This window comes from Castor canadensis, chromosome 9 (assembly GCF_047511655.1).
Source record: "Castor canadensis chromosome 9, mCasCan1.hap1v2, whole genome shotgun sequence".
Taxonomy (NCBI): Eukaryota; Metazoa; Chordata; class Mammalia; order Rodentia; family Castoridae; genus Castor; species Castor canadensis.
Genome location: NC_133394.1, coordinates 153,458,486 through 153,485,321, shown reverse-complemented (window position 1 = coordinate 153,485,321; position 26,836 = coordinate 153,458,486). Strand labels below are relative to the sequence as shown.

At 41.8% G+C, this 26,836-nt stretch overlaps 1 protein-coding gene across 15 annotated transcripts in view; it reads left to right on the top strand.

The window, feature by feature from the left end:
* Add1 (adducin 1) overlaps window positions 1-26,836 on the top strand; it is a 78,890-nt gene that overhangs the window by 38,223 nt on the left and 13,831 nt on the right. For 9 of the 15 annotated variants that reach the window (XM_020162709.2, XM_074042717.1, XM_074042716.1 and 6 more), the window contains 8 exons: window positions 959-1,121; window positions 4,007-4,158; window positions 11,123-11,203; window positions 11,443-11,592; window positions 18,014-18,157; window positions 18,254-18,352; window positions 19,036-19,212; window positions 24,790-25,134. In XM_020162709.2, coding sequence (XP_020018298.1) covers window positions 959-1,121; window positions 4,007-4,158; window positions 11,123-11,203; window positions 11,443-11,592; window positions 18,014-18,157; window positions 18,254-18,352; window positions 19,036-19,212; window positions 24,790-25,134 — 1,311 coding nt within the window. The remainder of the gene's footprint in view (window positions 1-958; window positions 1,122-4,006; window positions 4,159-11,122; window positions 11,204-11,442; window positions 11,593-18,013; window positions 18,158-18,253; window positions 18,353-19,035; window positions 19,213-24,789; window positions 25,135-26,836) is intronic. The other 6 variants (XM_020162716.2, XM_020162710.2, XM_020162734.2 and 3 more) reach the window with 1 other exon arrangement.

Sequence of the window (26,836 nt, the reverse complement as noted above, 5' to 3'; positions counted from 1 at the left end):
ATTTTGGAGATAATACTGGAAATCACAAAATAGAATATGAAAATTATTAATAATTATTTCACTGAGAATTATAACTCACATTTTGATTTATTTACTTTTAGTCTTTTTCTGTTTATGAGACTGATACACTAACAAGGCACCTTTTTGTTTTTGGCAGTACTGGGGCTTGAACTCAGGACTTTGCCCTTGTTAGGCAGGTGCTCTACCACTTGAGCAAAGCCTCCAACCCTTCTTGCTCTGGTTATTTTGGAGTGAGGGTCTCACTTTTTCCCAGACCAGGGAAAGCTTCCGTCATAGTTGGGATGACAGGTGCATTCCACCACATCAGATTTTTTTTTTTTTTTTACATTGAAATAAGGGTCTAGCAAACTTTCTTTTTTGCTCAGGCTGGCTTGGAACCACGGTCCTCCTGATCTTAGCTTCCCAAATAGCTTGGGATGTCATTACTCCTAGCTGCTTGTTAAGATGGGGTCTCATGAACTTTTTTGCCTGGGCTGGCCTCAGACCATGATGCTCCTGATTTCACCCTCCCAAGTAGCTAGGACTATAGGTGTTAACCACTGGCACCTGGCTTTTTATAACCCTTTTTACTCAAATGTATATCAAGAGCAATTTAATGGCTTTTTTATGTTGACTGTGGCATAGAATTTCCAGTGTATCTGATCAATTCTTTATTCTTTGAAATGCAGATTTTTTTTCTTAATCCAAAATGAATACATTAATGAATAAGTTTCTGAGCACATTTCTGGTTATTCTCTTAGAATAGATTCTTAGGAATAGAATTCCTGTTCAAAATTTTAAGCTTTTATTTTATTAAATTGCTTACCAGAAAAGAATTGTATAAGGATGTCTGCTGTTACAGCACTAAATGAAAGCAAACAAAAAATTGGTTTATGTGATATTACCTTCCCCAAACAGAGAAGAAGTGGTGTTTCACCGTTTTAATGATGCATTTTAGGCTTTCTGTGAAGAATTGGAGTCAATGATACAAGAACAGTTTAAGAAGGGGAAGAATCCCACAGGTCTACTGGCATTACAGCAGATTGCAGATTTTATGACCACAAATGTACCAAATGTCTACCCAGCAGCTCCACAAGGAGGAATGGCTGCCTTAAACATGAGTGAGTAGTTCTTGACTTTTTATATATGCTCTGTAGTTTTCTAGGTAAAATTCAGAAGCTTTCTCATGTGAACTAGATGGGTATACAACTGTGCAATACATAGTGTTGAGTATTCTGGAAATTAGTGTTTTAGTTTGTCATAGTAAAAGATAGGCTGTAAACTTGAAAATGTCTTCAACGCAGCTAGTTCCTTTTTATGAACCGTTTAGATCTGCTATTTGCTACTTCCACAGATGATTTTATTTGGCTTTTTAGGCCCTTTGTGAATTAAAATATCTAATTAGAAATGTTGATGGTATAGCACATCAAATTTAGCTGAATTCATTTTTGGTTCTCACCAAATTTTTTATTTTATTTTATATTTTATTTCATTTCATTTTATATTTTATTTTATTATTTTATTTTATTTTATTTATTTTTTTGAGACAGATCTCACTATATACCCTAAGCTGGCCTCAAACTGGCAATCCTCCTGCCTCATCTTCCTGAGTGTAGGGATTATAGAAGCACACCACACCTGGCTGCACCAACATTTCTTTCTGACTGGGCCTCACTGATGCTTGCAAACTAGTGAGAAATAGGAAATCTGAACGAAAGCCAGAGGGAAGTGTTAGACGGATGGATATGAGCATGGAACAGTCATTATGCAGAGCTGGGCTTGGCTATGGCTGTTGGATTTGTAAATGTTAGTCACAAGTAAGAGCCCGGGGTGATGTGAGCAGCAGCTCATCTGACCTACTGTGTGGGGCACCATGAATCAGTCTCTGCTGGGCTGTGGGGCTGGCAGGGATGGCCACGTCTGAGTGGCCAACCTAAGGTGCTAGAAACTCCATCGCCTAACCACATTTGCTATTCCCCTCTGTTCTGTGGTGTTCATCATCAGCAGATGATTAACGTGTATAAAGTACTAGGAATCACATTTAATTTACTAGCTCAAACCTCCATCCTGAAATGCAGTGGCTGTTAGTAAGGCATTCATGTATATTCATGTTTTCACGTGGACTTTTAATGGATTTCAGTGACATTTGATATGATTTAGATAATAAATGAATGCATTTCACTTGCATACTGTCTTCTAATCAGAGTTAAAGAACCTTTTTTTTTTTTTGAGGTACTAGGGTTTGAACTCAGGGCCTACTTACTCCTTGAGCCATTCTACCAGCCCTTTTTTGTGATGGCTTTTTTTTTGAGGTAGAGTCTCATGAACTGTTTGCCTGGGTTGGCTTGGAACTACATTTGAATTAGATCTTCCTGGTCTCTGCCTCCTGAGTAGCTAGGACTGCAGGTGTGAGCCACCAAAGCCCAGCTGAGATAAAGAACTTTTTTCAGTAATGCCACACCAGAAGTAAATAAATAAGTAAATAAATTAATAAGAAAGGAGGAAAAGATGGAAGGAACACTTCTTTTCCTTGCTTTCCAATGTTCCTTTTTCCCTCCCTCATATTGCATTGGTTAGAACCCACAGTACAAGTGCAAGAGTATACATCCTTGCATTGTTCTCAGTCTTATGCAAAAAATACATTCAGTCTTTCATTGTTTCTTTTTTTCTTTTTCCTGTGGTACTAGGGTTTGAATTTGAGGCCTTCACACTTGCTAGGCAGGTGCTCTGCCACTTGAGCCATGCCCCAGTCACCTAGTCCTCATCATTGTGTTCAGTGTTAGTGGTGGGTTTTTTGCAGATATCCTTATCAAGTCAAGGATGTTCCTGTCTGTTTCTAATTTGCTGAGTGGTTTATTCTGAAAGGATGTTAACTTTTATGAAATGCTTCTTTTGCATTTATTGAAATGATCACATCATTTTTTTTCTTTACTTTGATACAGTAAATTATAGTTTTTAGTTGCTTGTTTGTTTTGGTTTTTTCCAGTTCTGGGGATTGGACTCAGGGCCTTAGCATGCTAGTCGGCAAGCATTCTACTACTGAGCTACACCCCTAACTGACTGGCTTTTCAATGCTAAACCAACCTACCTTCCTGACATAAACCCTACTCATCATGATGTTTTAAAAATACATACACTACTGGATTATTTACTAAAATTTTATTAAGCACTTTTTAATCTTATGTTTATGAAAAACATTGGCCTTTTTTTTTCTTTACAGTGTTTCTGTGTGGCTTGATAGCAAGGTAATGCTAGTCTCACAGGATGAGTTGGAAAGCGTTCTGAATGAGTTTGTGTGGAATTGGTTTTAACTCTTCTGTAAATGACAGAATTCATAGTATCATCTTTGTGGAAATGTTTGTAATACAAATTCAGCTTAATAGAAACTAGGCAATTCAGGGTATCTGTTTCCTTTGGCGTGAGCTTTGGTGGGTGGTGGTATTCAAAGCATTGATGTATCTCACGTGGTTACAGAATCTCCCATAGTTCAGACCATCCCCTCACTGTCCTCTTAGAGCCTGTAGGATGTGTAGTGATGCCCCTCTACAACTCCACACTCATTGTTTTCTCTCTCCTCTCTGTTGTTGATAAATGTGGTTAGAAGTTTATTTTAGTTTTAAATTTTATTTTATGTCTTCTCAACCCAGATTTTTCTTCATTTCTTTTCTTTTTTTAAATATTTATTTATTTGTGGTGGCACTGGGGTATGAACTCAGGACCTCACACTTGCTAGGCAGGCACTCAACCACTTGAGCCACTCCACCAGCTCTTCATTTCTTATATATATTTAATGCTGTAAATTTCTTTCTAAGCATGCTTTACTGAATCTCACAAACTTGGCTACCTTTCATTACTTCTTAATTACATATTAATGCTGGAGAGCATGGTCTGTCTTTAGAGTTTTTGAGATTTATGCTCTAATATGGAAGGTACATTTTTTAGAGCCATTGTTACTTGATTTACATTGGACAGAAATACTAATATTTGAGGTTTGTTTTTATTTCAGGTCTTGGTATGGTGACTCCTGTGAATGACCTGAGAGGATCTGACTCCATTGCCTATGACAAAGGGGAGAAGTTACTGCGGTGTAAATTGGCAGCATTTTATAGACTTGCAGATCTCTTTGGGTGGTCTCAGCTTATCTACAATCATATCACAGTGAGTATTCTGCAAAAGAGTAGCTGAATGATAAGTGGATTATTATGAGTCTGACACTGCCTCTTCACATTCAGGAGAGGGAAGCAGGCCTAGCTTTAGTAAATCTTCTAGTACCTTCTTTTCAGATTCCTTATCTCAGAGTATAAGAACCTGAAAATTGGCAAGTTTGGGTTGAAGGATATGAGAACAATAGTTTTTTGTTGTGTTTTCCAGGACTAGGATTTGAACTCAGGGCCTTATATTTGCCAGGCAAGCACTCTAACCACTCTAGCCATGTCCCCAGCCCTTTTTTGCTTTAGTTATTTTTTGGATAAGGTCTCATGTTTTTTTCACAAGGCTAGCTTTGGACTGTGAGCCTCCTACCTATGCTTCCCATGTAGCTGGAATTATAAATGTGCACCACCACATCCAGCTTTTATTGGTTGAGATGGGGTCTTGCTAACTTTCGACTAGGCTGGCCTTGAACTGCAGTCCTTCTAATCGTCACCTCCCAGGTAGCTGGGATCACAGGCATGAACCATCATTCCTGGCCCTTTTTTTCTTTTCTTTTTGAGGTATACTGTGGATTGGACCTAGGACCTTGCAAATGCTAGGCAAGTACTCTCCCATTTGAGCTGTACTCCTACCTAGCACTTTTTTTTATTTTAAAATTTTTTTTGCAGTACTGGTCTTTGAACTCAGGACCTCATACTTGGCTAGGCAGCAGCAGCACTCTATCACTTGAGCCATGCCCCTAGCCCTTTATTTTTTTTTTTAATTAAAAAAATTTTTTTGGCAGTACTAGAGTTTGAACTCAGGGCCTCATGCCTGCCATATGGCTGCTCTACCACTTGAGCCATTCCACCAGCTCTTTTATTTTGTTTTTGAGTCAGGATTTCAATGCTACCTTTGCCAGACTGGTCTTGAATTCAAGTTCTTCCTGCCTTTGTTTCCCAGGTAACTGGGATTACAGGCACACACCACCATACCCATCTGAAAACAGTATTTTTTTTTAAACTTCTATCTTGCATGCATGCTTACCTAATAAATGAGTGTTTACCAAGTTATAGGTAGTTCCTAAAATTCTTTTGCTGCTTACAAACATAAGAATGAAGAGGCTTTCTTCCCCACTCTGAAGAAAGCCTTCTATCTCTCAGTGCTTGTTTCTTAGCTACTGCAGTTTTAACCAGCTTTTCGACATTACCAGATCTCTTTTTTTCTTCAGTTCATTCTTATAACAAATATCACTGGGCATGTACTTCCTCTGTGCCAAGCACTGTTCTGACTTGGGGTGTGTCAGGGAGTGATGTGGTTCCTCCTACATTAGCCCCGTGACTAGTGTGCTGCATTGTGGGACTTGACATTGGGCTCTACATAGACACTGAGTGGTCTCTCCTTGCCTGTGCTCTGCATTGCTACCAACATGAGCTTTTCCAAACTGCACACTTGTACCACTGCACACTGCACTCCCAAGTGTGGTGCAGGATGCTGCTCTGCTTTATCCTCCTCAGCAGGGACTTTGTCCATTCTGTATACTGCACACTGTGAGTGGCACACAGTAAACCCTTACAGGGACCAACAGAATGAGAGCCCTGCCCACGCTGAAATTACCTCAGGAAAATCCTGAATTGGCCGTTTTGGTACTTTGGGGTCCAGTTAGCTTAGCCCAAGTATCAGCTCCCTTTTTGGTACTGCTGGCCTCTCCAGTCACACCTTCTTTTCAAGTGAAGAGCTAATGCAGAGTGGTTGCCTGAAACTTAGTTCCATGAAAATGTTACAGTTGGAGTAGGTAATGTAGCCCTTCGCTTTAACAATGGCTTCACATTCGTTGTGGGTTTTAAAATGCTCTTTAAAACTAGCCCTGTTATAAATGTTACTTGTGAAAGTTTGACTCACTTAAGTTGCATATTTTTCTCCTTTAATCAGTTAGGAATCGGCAGAATTAAAGTGTTAGTTAAATGTTTGCTTTTCTGTGAGTGATTGGCTTAGATATTAACATTGAGCATAGAGAAATCCAAGTTACCAAAGTATTTCCTGTCTCTTACTAACTAGAGCTAGAGTTTTTGAGGAAGGTGGTTTTTTTTTCGTTTTTTCAAGTCTTTGTTTTTTTCAATTTTTGTTTTAATATATATGGGATCCATTTTTGTTTTAATGTCTAGGTTTATCATACAGACATTAACAGAAAAGAGATGTTAGCAGTATTCATCAGTGCAACAAAAAATGCCAGCAGCTTATTCTGATCTTTCTTTGAAAGGGGGTGATAGGAATTTTCTGCTAAGAGGGTTTAAAATGGTAACAGGTGTTAGAGAATTGGAGAGAATGGTCTGAATTAGATCTTTGTTGTAAGACGCATCAGAATTAGAGAAACTTTTGGGGGAAGGAGGGACAAACTGGTGTGGCCAAGCTGGCATGATGGGCTGGGTGTCCTCTTTGGTGGTTTGTAGCTGGTGGCTAGGCCTTTGTAAAGGTCCTGGCGTTGAGGGAGTGCAGTCAAGGCTTAGCACCTGCAGAACCTGGTAGAGGCTTGGCTCAGCTCTGTCCTAGATTCCAAGGTATGCTGAACTCTGAGGAGATGATCTGGAACTCTAATCCCCACTACCTTCCTTTCCCTCCCTGCCCCGTGACCAGCGAACTGTGCTTGAGATCTGCCCTTGATCTGTGCTACACAAACAAGAGTTGGGAGTGTGTTTAGTTTTTAGATCTGCAGCTGGAGAGTCTCTTCTCCGACACAGAGGCGGGCAGTAGACATGGGCAGAGATACAGGGGGACCTCCAGTGACAGCCCACCAACTCTGAAATGGCATTCTTTTACTTGATGTCTGTATTTTGTCCTTTCTACTTCAGACTCAGAGAATTGTATTTTTTTTTTTTCCCATACTGGGGTTTGAACTCAGGGCCTACACCTTGAGCCACTCCACCAGCCCTTCTTTGTGAAGGGGTATTTTGAGATTGGGTCTTGAGAACTATTTTGCCTGGGCTGGCCTTGAACCTTAATCCTCCTGGTCTCTGCTACCTGAGTAGCTAGGATTACAGACATGAGCCACTGGCACCCGGTGAGAATAGTATATTTTAAACTTTTTCTATTAAATTTTGTAGATCTGTTAAACTTTAACTGAAAGTGTACCTTAGGAAAGTGGTTAAAGAAGAAGACATCATGTACAAATATTTTAAGAGTCTGAATATCCAGAAGCAGGTAGTAAAATGGCTTAGTTATTCAACATCAGTTTGAGGGAATATTGTGCACTATGAAAAATAATTATAAAGGCCTTGTGAAACACTGAAAATGTAAAAAATATTAAGCACATTAATTACTAGAAATGAAAAATACAAAATGTGTACTGTTTTGTAGCTGTGTAAACACATGAAATAAAAGAAATGATTGAAAATAACTGTAATTTTTTTTTTTTAGTGTAGACCCTGACTGATAGCATGCTTCTAATTTTTATATAGAATAAAAAGTTAAGAATAACCAAGACAGTCATGAAGAACAGCTAGGCAGAGAGAGTTTTCCACCAGGTGTCAACTTGACATAGAGTGATGGTAAACTAATGTAATGAGCTTTTGGGAACAGGCAAATAGCTCAGTGGGACAGAGCAGAGAACTCAGAACCAGGTCTCCACACATTGAGATAAGGACACAGGAGTCCAAGTATAAATGAGCACGGAAAGGAAGGACTCGGCAATAATCAGTGCCAGGACACTTGGGTTGGAACATCACGTGGAAAACTGTTGGATTCCTAGTGTATGGCAGGTACTCACAAGACAGTCGTAATGAGTTATGCATTAAATGTGAGAGGCAGTTAACTAAGAATTTTAGAACCAGTTGAGGTTAAAATCACTAAATTTTAGTCTCTGATGGGAAGAAAGATGTCTTTTGGCACAAAAATCCCCTGTCATAAAGGAAAAGAGGGATAAATTAGACTACATTTGACATGAACAAAATTATCCACATGTGGAAGATTTTTGCCTTGCATGTTGTTAATAAATTAATGTTCAAAAAAAGAACTATTAATAAGGAAAGGAAAAAATCAGTATAAAATGGGTAAGATAACTTCACAGGTGGGAAATAAAATGTTCTGTAAGAAATATGAAAAGTTGGTGGCACATACCCAGCTACTTGGGAGGCAGAGTAGGGCCAACCAGGGCAAAAAAGTTAATGAGACCCCATTTCAACAAATAAGGTGGGTGTTCTGGTGCACATCTGCAATCCCAGCTACTTGAGAGTTGTAGGTAGGAGGATCTCGATCAAAGGGTGGCCCAGGCAGAAAGCACAAGACCCTATCTAAAAAAACAAACTAAAGTAAAAAAGGAGTGTATGGTTGGTAGGGTGGGGTGGGGGGTTTGGCTCAGTTGCTAGAGAACTTGCCTAGCAACAGGAGACCCTGAATTCAAACTCCAGTACTGCCAAAAAAGGAAAAAGAAAGAAAGAAGTATGAAAGTTACTCATCTCATTAATAACCAGGAAATTTGATTTAATTAATAATTAATTTAGAGACAGAGTTTCACTATGTAGCCCAACCTGGCCTGGAACTCTCCATTCTCCTGCTTTAGCCTCCCAAGTGCTGGGATTACAGGCATGCTTAGTTACAGTAACCAGAAGAATTTAAATTAAAATCACAATGAAAGGTTGTTGCACAGATAGCAGATTTACAATTTAAAATGGTTGTAGAAGTGCAGAACTATCAAACATTTGGGGCAGGAGTTGTACACTTAACTAGGCCCTCTGGAAAGTGACTTGGTGTCACTTCCTAGTTTGTTACCTAAAGAACTTGACATGAAGAGCTGAGAACTAGGTAATAAGAGTCTTACAGAGACAGGCTATTACCAAGATGGGTTAGAGAGACTTGGTCCATTGATGGTAATGGTTTATTGTCACTGCTTCTACTGCCACCTGTTTAATGATAGCTTCGTTGTGATTATAGCCCTTCTCCATGTTTTAGATGAGGAGAACAAGGCTCAAAGTGTCTAAAGCGACATAGCTAATTCTCAGAGAGCTTGGATTAGAACTTGAGTCTTCTCTGGCCTTGGATCTGTTCCTAGTGCTGTTTTACTGTACTGAGGGAATCAGGTGAACTCAGCATAAAGATGACATTGAGGCAAGGGAGGACAGTTCAGGTATCTGAGAGCTAAATTGTAGGGTGTGGATGTGGCTTGGTTAAAGTACTCGCCCTAGCATGTGCGAAGTCCTGGGTTCACCCCAGCATTGCAAATCAAACAGTCAGTCAAAAGCAACTCAGTTGTAGACGGGAAGAGAATTTGTTCTGCATTGCACTCCAGAAGCATTGCACTCCAGAAAGGACAGGAAAGAGGCTTCTGCTCAGTGTATAGGAGGGCCACCCGGTTCTCAGGTCTCTTTAGTTTCTCCCTATGTGTAGCAGCACCACAAGCCATGACACAGTGTGTTCCCTGTTAGTATTTGCCCAGTGAAGAGACCGGGTTAGGATGTGCAGGAGCAGCTCCTCACTTGCCCTGCCCAAGCAGAGCTGTGTTATGTCTCTGGTCCATGTGGGAAGAAAGCACTGTGTTGGTGAAGAAGCTGGACTGCACACCTGGAGTCCTTTCCCACTTCCCTAATGTTAGTATTCTGGGCTTTCTTAACCAAGTAGTAAATGCATCCCAAGTTTACCTGTAGAAAGCCTTTTAAAATTTTTACTTATTTATTTAAGTATTTTCAGTGGTACTGAACATTTGAACTTGGAGCCTTGTAGTTGCTAGGCAACCTCTCTGCCTCTTGAGGCATGCCTCCAGCCCTTTTTTGCCTTTAGGGTATTTTTTTTAGATAGGAACTCACATTTTTGGCATAAAATGGCCTGGATCTTTACCCACCTACCTATAGCTGGGATTATAGGAATATACCACTGTGCCTGGTTTGTTTGTTAAGATAGGGATCTTGCTAGCTTTTTGCCTGGGTTAGCCTCAAAGTACAATCTTTCCTTTCTCCACCTCTCAAGTAGGTGGGATTATAGAAGTAAGTCACTGTGGCCTTTTTTTTTTTTCTTTTTTTTTTTTAAATAGACATAGGTCTCATACAGGCTGGCACTGAACTCTTGATCCTCCTGCCTCAGCTCCATAGTTCTGGAATTACAGGTGTGTACCACCAAGCCTGGCTTTTAGGAGTTCTTTTTTGTCTAGTCCACAATAATTATAAAAACTAAATGTAAGCCCAGCATCAGTAGTTTTACGCCTATAATCCTAGCTACTCAGGAGACAGAGATCAGGAGGATCAAGGTTTGAAGCTAGCCCTGGGAAAGTAGTGTGTGAGACCCTGTCTCGAAAAATCCCATCACAAAAAAGGGCTGGTGAAGTGACTCAAGTGGTAGAGTGCCTGCCTAGGAAGTGAGAAGCCCTGAGTTCAAACCCCAGTCCCAACAACAACAACAAAAGAAACAACTAAATGGAACTTTTTTGTAGGAAGGACTCTTCTTATTTAGTGCTGTGCTCCTAGTGTCTGGTGTGTGCGTGGTATGTAGTGCCACAGCTGTGCTGAGTGAATTGTGTGGAAGGAACAGACACCCAGCATGGTGGTCCTGGAGAGACTTGGGAATCTAGTCATGCAGTGAGTACAGGCGACTCTCGTTCGTGACCTCTGTCATCTTCCATCATCCCTCAGGCTTCTAGTAGTAACAAAAACCATTTTGACTTCTAAAAGTAGGCTTTGGTGTTCACTATCACACCCCTGAGTTGCAGCACCATTTTGCCCGTGAGACCTGTGAAAGTAGAGGAACTTACTGAGACTTACTGACTTCTTACAGGGCAAATGTTGAGCTTCTCTGTTCTCTGCAGTGCCAGTTTTTACTGATGTGACCGTGCACTTCACATACTGGAATTCTGATGCAGTACAAAAGCAGAGTTTCTAGTACCTCTTAGCTTCGTGGCAGGTTTTCTCCTGTGCCCCCCTGGGGAGCTAGCTCACTGTAAGCCTGTGGCCTCAAAGATGCAGGTTGTTTCATTTGGATTTTTGGGCTAACTCAGTCATCTTCCTCACAGACCAGGGTGAACTCCGAGCAGGAGCACTTCCTCATTGTACCTTTTGGACTCCTCTACAGCGAAGTGACTGCATCCAGCTTGGTGAGAATGCCCTTCTTTTTGGCATCATGTTTATACTTGTGGTATTGGGTCTTTAAACATCTTCAAATCCAGCTGCACATATGAAACGAGATGGAGGGTCCAGTTGAACGAATAAAACTGATTAGTTAGAGAAGAACCTTTAAAAGAAGTTACAAGTACTTTGAGCTTGGGTTTTAGATAGTTTCCAGTTTGGGTAACTCGAAATCCTTGTGACATTTAAGATTTTGTTTCTTTTTCAGGTTAAGATCAATCTACAAGGAGACATAGTGGATCGTGGCAGTACTAACCTAGGAGTAAATCAAGCTGGCTTCACATTACATTCTGCGATTTATGCTGCCCGGCCGGATGCTAAGTGCATTGTGCACATTCATACCCCGGCAGGCGCCGCGGTGAGTAAGTGGGCTGCCTGGGGCTTCCTGAGCTTGAAGAGCATTCCATGAATCCTTTGGATTGCTGTTCCTTGCTTGTTTTAACAAGTCAATAAGCCTAATTTTGTTGGACTTAAAAAAAAAAAAGTTTTATGATGAAGTTTTGACTTTTTGTGTGTGTGTTGCTAGGGAATAAAACCAAGAGCTAGGCAAGTGTTCTGCTCTTGAGCTACATGCCAGCCACTGGTTTGATTTTCTTTCTTTTTTTTTTTTATTGTGGTTCTGGTGTTTAAACTCAGGGCCTATACCTTGAGCCACTCCACTAGCCCTTTTTCGCGATGGGTTTTTTTTTTTTTTTTCATTTTTCTTTTATTATTCATATGTGCATACAAGGCTTGGTTCATTTCTCCCCCCTGCCCCCACCCCCTCCCTTACCACCCACTCCACCTCCTCCTTCTCCCCTGCACTCAATACCCAGCAGAAACTATTTTGCCCTTATTTCTAATTTTGTTGTAGAGAGAGTATAAGCAATAATAGGAAGGAACAAGGGTTTTTGCTGGTTGAGATAAGGATAGCTATACAGGGCATTGACTCACATTGATTTCCTGTGTGTGGGTGTTACCTTCTAGGTTAATTCTTTTTTATCTAACCTTTTCTCTAGTACCTGGTCCCCTTTTCCTATTGGCCTCAGTTGCTTTAAGGTATCTGCTTTAGTTTCTCTGCGTTAAGGGCAACAAATGCTAGCTAGTTTTTGAGGTGTCTTACCTATCCTCACCCCTTCCTTGTGTGCTCTCGCTTTTATCATGTGCTCATAGTCCAATCCCCTTGTTGTGTTTGCCCTTGATCTAATGTCCACATATGAGGGAGCACATAGGATTTTTAGTCTTTTGGGCCAGGCTAACCTCACTCAGAATGATGTTCTCCAATTCCATCCATTTATCAGCGAATGATAACATTTCGTTCTTCTTCATGGCTGCATAAAATTCCATTGTGTATAGATACCACATTTTCTTAATCCATTCGTTAGTGCTGGGGCATCTTGGCTGTTTCCATAACTTGGCTATTGTGAATAGTGCCGCAATAAACATGGATGTGCAGGTGCCTCTGGAGTAACAGTCTTTTGGGTATATCCACAAGAGTGGTATTGCCGGATCAAATGGTAGATCGATGTCCAGCTTTTTAAGTAGCCTCCAAATTTTTTTCCAGAGTGGTTGTACTAGTCTACATTCCCACCAACAGTGTAAGAGGGTTCCTTTTTCCCCGCATCCTCGCCAACACCTGTTGTTGGTGGTGTTGCTGATGATGGCTATTCTAACAGGGGTGAGGTGGAATCTTAGCGTGGTTTTAATTTGCATTTCCTTTATTGCTAGAGATGGTGAGCATTTTTTCATGTGTTTTCTGGCCATTTGAATTTCTTCTTTTGAGAAAGTTCTGTTTAGTTCACGTGCCCATTTCTTTATTGGTTCATTAGTTTTGGGAGAATTTAGTTTTCTAAGTTCCCTGTATATTCTGGTTATCGGTCCTTTGTCTGATGTATAGCTGGCAAATATTTTCTCCCACTCTGTGGGTGTTCTCTTCAGTTTAGAGACCATTTCTTTTGATGAACAGAAGCTTTTTAGTTTTATGAGGTCCCATTTATCTATGCTATCTCTTAGTTGCTGTGCTGCTGGGGTTTCGTTGAGAAAGTTCTTACCTATACCTACTAACTCCAGAGTATTTCCTACTCTTTCTTGTATCAACTTAAGAGTTTGGGGTCTGATATTAAGATCCTTGATCCATTTTGACTTAATCTTGGTATAGGGTGATATACATGGATCTAGTTTCAGTTTTTTGCAGACTGCTAACCAGTTTTCCCAGCAGTTTTTGTTGAAGAGGCTGCTATTTCTCCATCATATATTTTTAGCTCCTTTGTCAAAGATAAGTTGCTTATAGTTGTGTGGCTTCATATCTGGGTCCTCTATTCTGTTCCACTGGTCTTCATGTCTGTTTTTGTGCCAGTACCATGCTGTTTTTATTGTTATTGCTTTGTAATATAGTTTGAAGTCAGGTATTGTGATACCTCCTGCATTGTTCTTTTGACTGAGTATTGCCTTGGCTATTCGTGGCCTCTTGTGTTTCCATATAAATTTCACAGTAGATTTTTCAATCTCTTTAATGAATGTCATTGGAATTTTGACGGGAATTACATTAAACATGTAGATTACTTTTCGGAGTATCGACATTTTTACTATGTTGATTCTACCAATCCATGAGCATGGGAGATCTCTCCACTTTCTATAGTCTTCCTCAATCTCTTTCTTCAGAAGTGTATAGTTTTCCTTGTAGAGGTCTTTCACATCTTTTGTTAGGTTTATACCTAGGTATTTGATTTTTTTTGAGGCTATTGTAAATGGAATTGTTTTCATACATTCTTTTTCCGTTTGCTCATTGTTAGTGTATAGAAATGCTAATGATTTTTCTATGTTGATTTTATATCCTGCTACCTTGCTATAGCTATTGATGATGTCTAGAAGCTTCTGAGTAGAGTTTTTTGGGTCTTTAAGGTATAGGATCATGTCGTCTGCAAATATGGATATTTTGACAGTTTCTTTACCTATTTGTATTCCTTTTATTCCTTCTTCTTGCCTAATTGCTCTGGCTAGGAATTCCAGTACTATGTTGAATAGGAGTGGAGGTAGTGGGCATCCTTGTCTGGTTCCTGATTTTAGAGGGAATGGTTTCAGTTTTTCTCCGTTAAGTATAGTGCTGGCTGTAGGTTTGTCATATATAGCTTTTATAATGTTGAGGAACTTTCCTTCTATTCCTAGTTTTCTTAGAGCTTTTATCATGAAATGGTGTTGGATCTTATCAAAGGCTTTTTCTGCATCTATTGAGATGATCAAGTGGTTTTTGTCTTTGCTTCTGTTAATGTGGTTTATTACGTTTATTGATTTTCGTATGTTGAACCACCCCTGTATCCCTGGGATGAAGCCTACTTGGTTGTGGTGAATAATCTTTTTGATGTGTTGTTGAATTCGGTTTGCCATTATTTTGTTGAGGATTTTTGCATCAATGTTCATTAAGGAGATTGGCCTATAGTTCTCCTTTTTGCAATGGGTTTTTTTGAGATGGGGTCTCTTGAACTATTTGCCTGGGCTGGCTTTGAACCATGATCCTCCTGATCTCTGCCTCCTGAGTAGCTAGGATTACAGGCGTGAATCACTGGCATCTGGCTAGTTTGACCTTCTTAAAAGAATTTATTTTTCCCTTTTCCTCTTGAGGGATTCATTTGCTCTCTGACTTCTGATAATCCTGTAATAAATCTGAAAACCTCCATTAGATTTAACAATTAGAGAATCATAGAGGGATGAGGGTGGGGTGAGAGAGTAGTATGTTGAAGACTGACTGGGGAAGGGCAAAATGACAGCAGTAAGCAGAGACTCCTTCTGAGAAGGGGAACAGGAGGAGGGGAGGCAAGGTGAGATGGCAGATAGGAGAGCTCAAGGAAAAGTTTATAGGATGCAAGAGACTTGAATATGTTGACAAGCTATTGGGTACAAGCCTGGAGAGAGGGAGAGAGGGAGGCCTGGAACCAGCCTGCCCAGCTGCTCCGCACATGTTTTGTTCAGAGGATGGAACCTGGATTGTGACTGGAGAGAATAAGAAGAAAAGCATAGATGGTGCAGCTGTCAGGATGCCTGGCCTCCAAACCTAGGCTTCCCAGGAGCCTGTCAGGTCTGCTCGCTGTGTGTTGTCTCTTCTGATGTGAACAGGCCACTCTAACAAAGACCCACTATGAAAATGCACATTTCGGTGGTTCTTTGAAAGGGAAGTACTCAATTTTACACTTTCAGGACTTGTGAGGCTCATTCTGCAATGCTGTATTTCAGTCTGTCCTGATGGTTTGTTTGTTTTTCCGAAGTATGGTGTTACTATGTTTCCCAAACTGATTTCCAGCTCTGGTTTCCAGGCATCCTCCCACCTCAGCCTCCTGAGTAGCTGGACTACTGGCACAAGCCACCACCGCCACCACAACTCGCTGTCTTGATGTGCTAATGTCATGTATATTGGATTGTTTAGATGAATGTCAGCTCTGGTTTGTTTATTTAACTTTACAGGGGTTTTTCGTTGTTGTTGTTGTTTTGTAGACAGGGTCTTGCATTGTGAGCCCAGGCTGGCCTTGAACTCCTGATCGTCCTGCTTTAGCCTCCTGAGTTGGGATTACAGGCATGTACCATCATGCCTGGCTGAACATATGGGTTTTTTTGGTTTTTGTGGTACTGGGGCTTGAACTCAGGGCCTACACTTTGAGCCACTCCATCAGCCCTTTTTTGTGAAGGGTTTTTTTTTTTTTTTTTTGAGATAGGGTCTTGCAAACTATTTGCCTTGTCTGGCTTCGAACTATGATCTTCTTGATCTCTGCCTCCTGAGTAGCTAGGATTATAGGTGTGAGCCACCGGCACCCAACTTGAACATGTTTTTGATGTCAACCTCACAGTGTTCTTTGATGTGTCATTCTTGAAATGATGTAGTTTTTTTCCTAAAATAATGCATGTTTTTCTGTTCACTAAAACGTCTGTAGATCTTTAAGAACCATCAGAAGCACCTTTGAGAATATTGCTATTATGCAGTATGTTTAAAAGTTACTAGGGGCCAGGTGTGCTAGTGCACCGCTCTAATCCCAACACACAGGAGGTGGAGGCAGCCGGGGATACATAGTTGAAACCTTGTCTTGGACAAAAAGGAAATAAAAGGTGTGTGTGGGGGGGAGCTGGTTAGTGTAGCACAGTGTTGAGAGCTTGCTGCTCATGCTCAAATTCCTGACGTCTGTTCCTAACACTGAGGGGGAGGAAAAAGTGTCCTAGTTTGAGAAGGAGATTTCTTTTTTTCTTTCCTTTTTTTTTCTTTTTTTTAAAGATAAAGTCTCACTATTTAGCTCAGGCTGGCCTCCAACTCAAGATCCTTCTGATACTGGACTGGATTGTCATTCCCTGAGTTCATGTCCTGGTGCAGTCAGTGATTGAAGGCGCCAGACAAGCAGTTAGGAGTTAAAACAAATTTATGCCACAGACCAGGAGTTAAGAGTAAAGCAAGCACAAAGTTTATTGAAAGGAGAGTAAAGCCCCTTGACAGGTGGGACTTCGTGAAAGAGCTAAACCAAAGAATGGCTGAAGTTTATGAGATTAAATAGGGGCTGACTTTAGATACCCCTTCCCACTCTACTTTTGAAGCTATTGCTATAATTGGCCATTTGATTAACTTCTCGCTGAACCTGACTGTCTGGCTGCACTCCATCCTTATCAGGCCGGACATTCCAAGGTCTTGTTAGTCCATCTTGTCCTTGAAACCTGTCATGTATATTTTATGACTACGCTTATGATTCTGGTGAGACACCTTTCTTTATCTTGGGAGAGTTTGCTTGTTGCTCTTCTTTTAGGGGTCTACATCTCATCCCTTTAGATGTCTGCCTTTAAGAATGTTTTATCTTGTTTTCCTTGTCTACTGTGCCTCAGCACCTGTGTGCTAAGCTGGTTTTTCAGTTTCCCTAGATGTTTTGCTTTTAAGTGAGCCTTCCTATCTCCTTTATCTGAAACAAAGTTGCTTCTGCTGTCTATCCTTTACATCCCCAGGGTTATTTCTGCCATTTGTTCCTTTACATCCCCAGGGTTGCCGTTTGTTCCTTAAGACATTTCTACCATTTTATTTCCTCTCATACTTGTCCCCTTATACTTCTGCCTCAGCCTCTTGATCTTGAGTGCTGAGATTACAGGCATGCACCATTACACCCAGTTAGGAAATTTCTCAAATGAAGGCTGATACTGATTCTTGGAAAGGAATTAAATGTAGTATTATCTTTTTAGATTAACTTTTCTCTATAGAATTGTGCCTGTAGAACATTTTTTTGAATCTTTCTCGTCTACTGGTCTAAAGTCATAGTGTTGCTGTCCATACAAGACCTTCAAAGTTAGTGTAGTCTAAGGCCAACTTTGGGGAATTTTAGGAACTTTAAGGACTATATGAACACTTAGATTTTTCACTTTGAGACCTAATTTTACTTAAATAAATGTAGAGAAATTATACAGAATAATTGTCCTAAGTTTTATAAATTTATCTGATTTGCTGGTGTTTACGTAAATCCTAAGACAAAAAGTACACGAGACCTTACAGCATGTCCTTTTGAGATGCAGTGACTCCTCAGGAGCCCACTGTGCACTCCCTGGACCGTTAAGTCCTGGCTTGCACAGCATATATAATCAGTGGGAAACCCCAGGTGAATTTCTCCTGAGCTTTCCTAGTTACTGGCAGGGGCCCCAGAAGTGAAGTTTATACCTAAGTTCATGGGTTCATTTATTTCCATAAAGAGAATAAAATAGAACATTTCCCCTTTGGTTTATTTCTATGAGGAGAGCATGTGTGTATTAGGAGTTACAGTTTGACCCTGGCTTGCTTTCCTCATCTGCAGGTCTCTGCAATGAAGTGTGGCCTCTTGCCCATCTCCCCTGAGGCACTTTCCCTGGGAGAGGTGGCTTATCATGACTATCATGGCATTCTGGTTGACGAGGAGGAAAAAGTCCTGATTCAGAAAAATCTTGGGCCTAAAAGCAAGGTCAGTAGGCCTCTGTAAGTTTCGGTTACATAGAGAAGAAGAGCACAGAAGGATGTCTCTGGCCTGGTTCCAAGCACTCCTGTGCTTTCTCCTCAGGTTCTCATTCTCCGGAATCATGGTCTTGTGTCAGTTGGAGAGAGTGTTGAGGAGGCCTTCTATTACATCCATAACCTTGTTGTCGCATGTGAGATCCAGGTAGGTAGTGGCTGTTCTTTTGATGTGTGGTTTACATAGTTATTTCTAGGGTTCATGTAGATTTTCTGATAACTGTCTGGCAAGAATGTGGCTCTGAGCAGTCTCTCTGCCAATGATGAGCTCATGGATTTGGAATTTGACCAAGACAGATAACCATTTTGTTGATTTAAATTAGCAGAAGACTACTTGGGTTGTCATTTCTAATTTTTAAACTTTTCAGATACATAAACCACTAGTGTTTATGGAGTACTGACATGTGCCAGGGCTTTGTGTGTGTCCTAGATACGTTACTTTATTTGACCCTCACACACTCCTTGTGAGAAATCTGGAGCAGACAGGTAGGGTTCGATCATCTCTGCCCCTCATGCCGCCCTGCGCACCCTGGACTCATGCTCTTCCCGTTGTTCTTGGCCAGTGTCTATGGGGTAACAAGGTTTTCAGTCTTGTTGGGTCTGAAAGGTACCTTGTTTTCCCATTTTTTCGCCAAGTATGAGTGCCCAATATTTTGTGACACTAAAGAAAAATCTTCTGACACAACTTTATAGTCCGTGCTATCACTGTCCATCTTATACCCTAGAGATTTGTTTTCTTTGGACACATTTGTTTTTAAGTATCTCTCACAGTCATCTGATCCTCGTAAGCTCTGTGTGGAGTTGAGCCATCCTGTCGGTTGTTTTGGAAAGGTTCGCACTCTGGCCAGTGCTGGAGGACCAGACAACTTAGTTCTGCTGGATCCTGGGAAGTACAAAGCCAAGTCCTGGCCCCCGGGGACTCCAGCAGGAGAAGGCACTGGATCATCTCCCAAGTGGCAGATTGGGGAGCAGGAATTCGAAGCCCTCATGCGGATGCTTGATAATCTGGTAAGAATGGTGCCATCACTGACAAGCTGACAAAGTTTGTTCTGAAAGTAGAAATGTCGGTGTTTTTATAGCAGGGGTGGCTGCCTTCATATGGATTTGAATGTTTCCACCTTCAAACACCATGTGCAAGTAGAGGGATTTTAACTTTTAGGCTGTGACGACAAAACATGGAGGCAAAGGGACACTGTTCTGTCTATATATTTATTTTGGTTTTTGAGATAGGGTCTTGCTATGTAGCCCAGGCTGGCCTCAAACTAGCCATCCTCCTGCCTCTACCTTTAAAGTTGCTCAAATTACTGATGTGCACCACCATGTCTGCCTCTTATTCTGTTTTGTTTTATTCTTTTTTTTTTTTTTAAATAACTTTGTGTTTGGATTTAATGGGAACAAGAGTGCTGAGGATACCCCAGGAATAGACTGCTGGATAGCTGGCAGAGTCAGTTCAGTGCCTGTCATCCTGAGAGCACGGTAGACAGGCACTTCCTAAAGCAGTAATCAATGTTGGGTTTGTTTTCTTAGTTCATTCTTGCTGCTTGGGCTTGCGTGGCTCCACAGATGTTTTCTGCCTATTTGCTTCATGGGGGCCTGTGCTTCTTATTTCCGGGACACAGAGGCCAGTAGGGCACAGAAATTGGGATTGCAGGGAGCTGGGGACTATGGTGCATACTTGTAATCCCAGCTACTTGGGAGGCAGAGACAGGAGGATCATGAGTTCAAGGCCAGCCAGGGCAAAGTTAGAGCCTCAGAAACCAGAAACAAACACTAATGGACTAGGGGCATAGCTCAAGTGGTAGAGTGTTTGCTTAGGTCATGAATTTTATACCTAGTATCGCAAAAAAAAAAAAAAAAAAGATTGTGGGGTCCAGCAGAGAAAGGGTGAGAGCACACACAGTGATACAAATACATGCTAGAATGTGGGCTGTGTTAGTGGGTTTGACTGAGGGATTTCATCCTTTTGCAAGGATGAGGAGAAAACTTTATGCAGAAGGTGGTTCTTGGGAATGGGTCTCAAAGAATAAGGAGGGATGGGCCTAGTGGAGAGAGAGAAGGAAGGCATCAGTGCCGAGGCCATGGTGTACTTGACAACACAGCCGGGGGAGCTGGGTACACGATGTATTACATAAGCAACCCCCAGATTCTGATCAGAAGACTGTCCTAGGGTTCAGAAACACAATGTGAGGCAAGTGACTCTGCCCTTCCGTGCTGTAGTGTCAGGAGGTCCATCTTAATGCCATTTGACATTTAGTGCTGGGATGCCAGGAGATGTCATATCTGGGTCCTTCAGAAGGACATGTGTCCTTGTATTGCTGTCACAGCACTACAGTGAGTCCTGGCTATCAGACCATGTCACACATAAGAACTTCTTTGGGCTTGGGAGAATGTTCAAGAAAATGAGAATAGGGAGTTTCTTCCTGGAAGTAGTAGTCACACACGTGCATGCCGTCTGTGAGGAGGGAATGACAGCAGGTCTTCTGTAAGTTGTTCTTTGTGTATGTCTGTGTGTGGTAGTGGGGTTTGAACTCCAGGCCCTTTTTGCTTTTAATAATTTTTCTGGTAGGGTCTCGTGTTTTTGCTGGGCTAGGCTAGACCAAATCCTCCTATGCATAGTGGCCTCCCATGTAGCTGAGATCATAGGCCCATCCCACCATACCTGGTTTGTTGGTTGAGATGGGGGTCTTGCTAACTACTTGCCTGGGCTGGTGTTAGACCGCAGTCCTCCTGATCTCTGCCTCCCAAATAGCCAGGATACAGATGTGCACCACTGTACCCAGCCTTTCATAACTTCTGAATTCATGTATTAACTCTCCACTTATAGGGTCATGAACAGAATGCAGGTCTTGACTCAGAAGTTAATGAACTGGTAGGGAAGGTGGAGGAATAAATCCCAAGTACAGCCCCATCCACGTGATCTGGGTGTAAGAGCTACAAGAAACTGGGTCAGGACCTGGATTGATCAAAGAAAGCTGGAGAAGATGCAGAAGCTAGCAAGCAAAGCAGAAGAAGTAGTGTAACTAGGTAGCAGGTCAAGATAGTGTCACTTCAGGAAGGTAAGTTCCAGAGGACAGGCAGTGGCCTAGGCATCAAGGTGAGGAGTACTGGCTGGCCTTCTGTGCAGTCCTTCACTGTGGTCAGTACTTTAAGAATGCACTGCTCTTCTGCACAGAAGTCTCAGTGAGGAGGAGGTCAGAACTAAGAGCACCACCCTGCCCCATCTTGTGCATCCAGTGCATTCTGGACGGTGGGCAGAGGGAGATCTAAATTATTGTGACTCTCATGCAATAGGGGAGGTTGTAGAAGATGAGGGAAATGTTTGTTATAAAAAGTAGATTTTGCTAGGGATGGTAGTACATGCCTGTAGTATCAGCACTTGGAAGGCTGAGGCAGAAGGACTAACTAGTTTGAGGCCAGCCTGGGCTACATAGAAAGACCCTGTCTCAAAAAGAAAAAAAATCATTTAAAAAAGTGTATTTTGGGCTAGGGACATGGCTCAAGCAGTAGAGCACCTGCCTTGCAAGCGTGAAACCCTGAGTTCAAACCCCAGGATTGTCTCCTAGCTCCCAAAATGTGTATTTTTATTCAGTGTCTTTAATGTGCTCAGATTATTATTTGTAATATTAAAATGCTGTGTAGTTTATAAGAAATACACTGGGCAACAATCACTGATCACAGTGTAGGTTTTAATTTAGTGTCTGATCCGCTGCATATATTGTTTGCTATTAGAGGAATCCTGTTGAAACTAGGCAAGGATCCCCGCACTCTTAAGAATGTTTTGTTTTACCATTTTTACTTGGAATAAATGCTGAGCTGTTTCCAAAAATAAGATGTCATTTCAGTGTCTCCAAGAAAAAATAAATTCCATGTAAATATATGTATGCACATAACACATACAACACACACACTATATATATATGTGTGCATGTATGTTGGGGATTGAACCTAACTAACACATACATGCTACGTATGTTCTTTGCCACCATGCTACACCCCAGCCCCTCCCCCAAGGTTTTAAACTAAAAGCCAAATAGTTATTCAGAGGTCTGAACATTATCTTTATTTTTGGTTTGTTACCTTTTTTTTTTTCCCCAGTACTGGGGATTGAACTCAGGATCTTGTGCTTGCTAAGCAGGGGCTCTACCTCTTGAGCCACGCCCCAGCCCTTTTTTTAGTTTTCAGATATGGTCTGTTGATTTTACCCAGCCAGCCTGGACCATGATCCTCCTATTTATGCTTCCCGTGGAGTTGGGCTGTTGGACACACTGTACCATACCCAGTTGATTGAGTTGGGATCTCTAACTTTTTGCCCTGGCTGCCCTTGGACTGAGAGCCTCTTGATCTCTGCCTCCCAAGTAACTAGATAACAGCCTTGAGCCAATGCACCAGGATTTGTCAACATTAAATGGAAGAATAGAGAAAATTTGATCCCCTATCAGGATAAAATGGAAGTTCTGGGGCTTTAGCCTGATGAGAGATTACTCAGTCTCAAAGGAGTAGCTAGAATTAATGAGAACTGAATGTTTCTGAAGACAGTCTTTCTATGGTTGATTCATTATCTTTTATTATCCTGTAACAAAGCTTGCTTATAAGTGGGAAGTTGCCAACATCTTTCTGAGGAAAGCTATATAAAAACAAAACAAAATAACTCCATTAGTGACTCTTACCTTTTAAAAAATATATTAAAGGAGTGATTCATAATAAAGTGGCCCCAAAGAGGAGCAGAAGCCAGAGGGGAAAGAGGATTTTTGTGTTTGAAGAAATGTGTCTTTTTTTTTTGTTTTGTTGTTGTTTTATTATTTGAGACAGGGTCTCACTGTGTAGCTCAGGCTGACTTCAAACTCGTGATCCTCCTACCTCAGCTTCCTAAGTGCTGGGATTAAAGGTGTACACCACACATCCAGCTTTTTGTTTGATTTTGAGACTCTCTTTTGAGAGTTGCCATGCTATTGAGGCTTGTCCCGAACTCTTGGGGTGACATGATTTTCTTATCTCAGTCTCTTGAGTAGCTAGGACCATTGGTGCTTACCACTGTGCTGGACTGTGAAGTGTTCTGGAGCACCTCCATCCCAGGTGCATCGTCTGAATGGCTTTTTAGGACTGAGTCTTCTTGTCATGTATTGTGAAATGCTTTGAGTGACTTGGTCCAAGTGTGAGTATGTTAGATCATTTAGCAGACACCTGTCCAACACCTCCTTTTTTACTTCTTATGCTATATAGCAAAGTACCGCCAGCTTAGCGACTTGCAACATACTCAGTATTTCATGGTTTCCATGGGTTAGCAGTCCCAACACAGCTGAACTCAGTTTAGGGTCTGCCAAGTCTGCAGTCAGGGTATTGGCCAGGGCAGGGTTCTCATCAGAAGGTTTGACTGGGGGAGGATCCACTTCCAGAGAATCTGCCTTCTTATAACTATAGGATTCTCAGCAGTTTGCTTCTCCAGAGACAGCGGTGGTGAGACTCACACATAGGCACCATACTCTTGTGTCACACAACCCATTGCCTCTTAAGAATTCTACTCGTTAGAAGCAAGTCAGAGGTCCCATCTACACTTATGGGGGAGGATAATATAGTATGTGGGGACCTGGGGGCCACTGTACAATCTGTCTGACACATCTATCAAGTGCTAGTACTGGGTGAGAGATTTCCTGCCCTTGCCCTGGGATATACTGTCATTGGGGAAGGTAGCAAGCAAATCGGTCCAGCAGAGGCATGAGTTAGAAGGAACACATCCTCAAACACAGTGAGCATGAGCATAAGGCAGAGTTGAAAACTGAATTCCGGTGTAAGGTTCAAATATAAAGTGATTTTGCAGAGAACCAGTTGTCATGAGGATAATTGTTTGGTCTTACTTAAAGTTTGTCATAGTATTTAAGCTGTGATTTAAAAGGCAAAAAAAAAAAATGTTTGTTAGTATAATCTGTACAGTGGTCAGCAGTAAGTAAGCCCTGTTTGTGTTTTCAATTTCAACTTTTGTTGAAATATAATAAGCAGGAGTGCACACATGTTAAGTGTTCAGTTTATTAATTTTAAAACACTGTATAGCTAGCACCCAGATTAAAAAACAAGATGAGCACCTTAGAAATTCCCAAGGTCCTTTTTTAGTTACCCATCCCAAGGTTAGCCACTGTCCTGTCTCTTGCAACAAAGGTTGTTTTGCTTCTTTCATAAATGGAGCCACACAGTGTGTGTTCTGTTTTTTTGAACCTAGGGCCTTGCACATGCTAGGCAAGCACTTTACCTCTGACCTACCCCCAGCTTGTGGTGGTAGTTTGTATTCTCAGCATTTTGCTTCTGAGAGTCATCCACATTGTTGCATTTGGTAGTATTCTCATTGTTGTATCCCTTCCGCTCTTGACGGACTTTTGGGTTGGTTCTAGTTTGTTTTGTCAGGAATCATGTGATGCTGCTGTCAACATTTTAGGTCTGCCTCCTGGTGAGTGAACCTGTGCTTCTGTGGGATTGTAGAGTAATAGGGTATATGCATGTTCCTTCCACTTTGTAGATATTTCCACCCAGTTTCCAAAATGATCCCAGTTTTGAGATCTGGAATGTTGATTGCCTTTCCCTCTTTTTGGATCCTAGGGCTACAGAACTGGCTACCCTTACCGATACCCTGCTCTGAGAGAGAAATCTAAAAAGTACAGTGATGTGGAGGTTCCTGCCAGTGTCACAGGCTACTCCTTTGCTAGTGACGGTGATTCGGGCACTTGCTCTCCTCTCAGACAGAGTTTTCAGAAGCAGCAGCGAGAGAAGACACGATGGCTGAACTCTGGCCGGGGTGATGAAGCTTCTGAGGAAGGGCAGAACGGAAGCAGTCCCAAGTCGAAGACTAAGGTGTGGACGAACATTACACACGATCACGTGAAACCCTTGCTGCAGTCTCTCTCGTCCGGTGTCTGCGTGCCAAGCTGTATTACCAACTGCTTGGTCTGTGCCTACCTTACTGTTCATAGTTAGATGATGTAGAGCAAGTTGGGCAGCTGGGGCTTCGGAGGCTTTGGGAACCTCTTTCTGACCACCTTAATGAGACCTTCCTCGGTGCCTTGCTTTCCTTCTGAGCCAAAGTGCACGTTACATGTTAGCTAAAAATTCCAGTAATACTGTCTGTCTGAAACTGCTTAAGATACAATGTACTGCTTCAGTAATTCCAGCATAACCTTATTCCACACGTAGCAAAAATACTAAAGAACTTACTTATATTAACGTAAAAGTAGGTGCTCTCATTTAACTCAGTTTGCTTCTGAAGACTGTTAAGACTGTGCACAAGGAAGTAGTTCAGTTATAAACCTGACTTCAGTGTTGCAAACTCTGGTGGTTTCATCACGGCACCAAGGCTTCTTTGTCTCTAGTGTTTTCTTAAGCAGTTTTCCTTCGTGGCTCACTGGCCTGTTCTCCACTGACCTTTGTCCTCTTTCAGCATTGTTCCCTGCCCTCTATCCCAAAGCCTCTGAATGTTCATGCCAGGTGCCCTCTGCATGGACTGTTGCATGTGAGTAGACGGCCATGGTGGTGAGTCTTCTGACTCCTGCTGGGTGCGGCATGACCCAAGTGCAACGCAGGCCATCTGCAGGCACCAGCGACAGACGCTGCCAGGGGTGCTCGTTTTAGTATTGTTGCTCGGGGTTCTCATTTGCCCTGAAAGATGCTCTGATTGTCCTGGTGCTGAAACATTCTTCTGGGATGGGTCTTTACTATCCTGCAGGCTAGCCCTTGACAGTCTACCCAGCTCCTGTGTTGATACGTAGGAGAGGGCCATTCCCATGAGCCCTGGGACCAGAGTCCCTTGTGAGGAGACAGAGGCTGGGACAGACCATCTGTGCAGCCCCCAGATGTTTCTGAAGCAGCAGGCAAGCAGATAAGCACAGCTTTCCCCTTGTAACAGTGCTTTTACTTTAAAGACTTACTTAAAAAAAAAAAGTTTTATCTTCCCCCAGGTGGTTCTGATGTTTTCCAGATGCACAGTTGGCAAGAAGCCGCCATGCTCCTGAGCAGCTGCGTCACGTGGGCGGGGATCCTGCGTGACCAGGGCTGAACTCAGAGTGTGGACTCGCATGTCTCCTCTTCCCCCTTCTCTTCTTTTTCTGTTTGGTTTACTTGTTAAAGGGAGTGGGTCTTATAAGCAAACCCCTTTTTGCTGCTGCTGCTGTGACTGCCCTATGCACTGCTGAAGAGTCTTTCCAGAGTGTACACATAGTAGCAGCTTTGAGTATTGCAACTATTGGCTTGAGAAAGATCCAGTCACTGTAGCTATTTTAGTCAATGTATACATCAAAGCCTGGACCTTGTTCAGCTTTTCTATTTGTTTCCTATTGTTCTGGAGTAATACAAATTCCATGCAGTGTTCCCAGGTTGGTATATTTTAACTTATAATTGTTAATTTTTCAAATGTGTTCAAGCTTATGAGGTGGCTGTTTAATGTTTTGACTTAAAATTATTTTTAATAAAATGCTGGAGTTGTTTTTATCTGAGAAGATAAGCACCAGTGAGTACCCACGGCTCCATGCCCATTCCACACTCCTTCGCAGTGGCTAAGCATCTGACAGTTGTGTTGCTTCCTTTAAAGTCTTTTGGTTTATGGCTATCTTACTGCCTCTCGAAATATTCTGAAAGGCATAGCATTTGCTCTCTA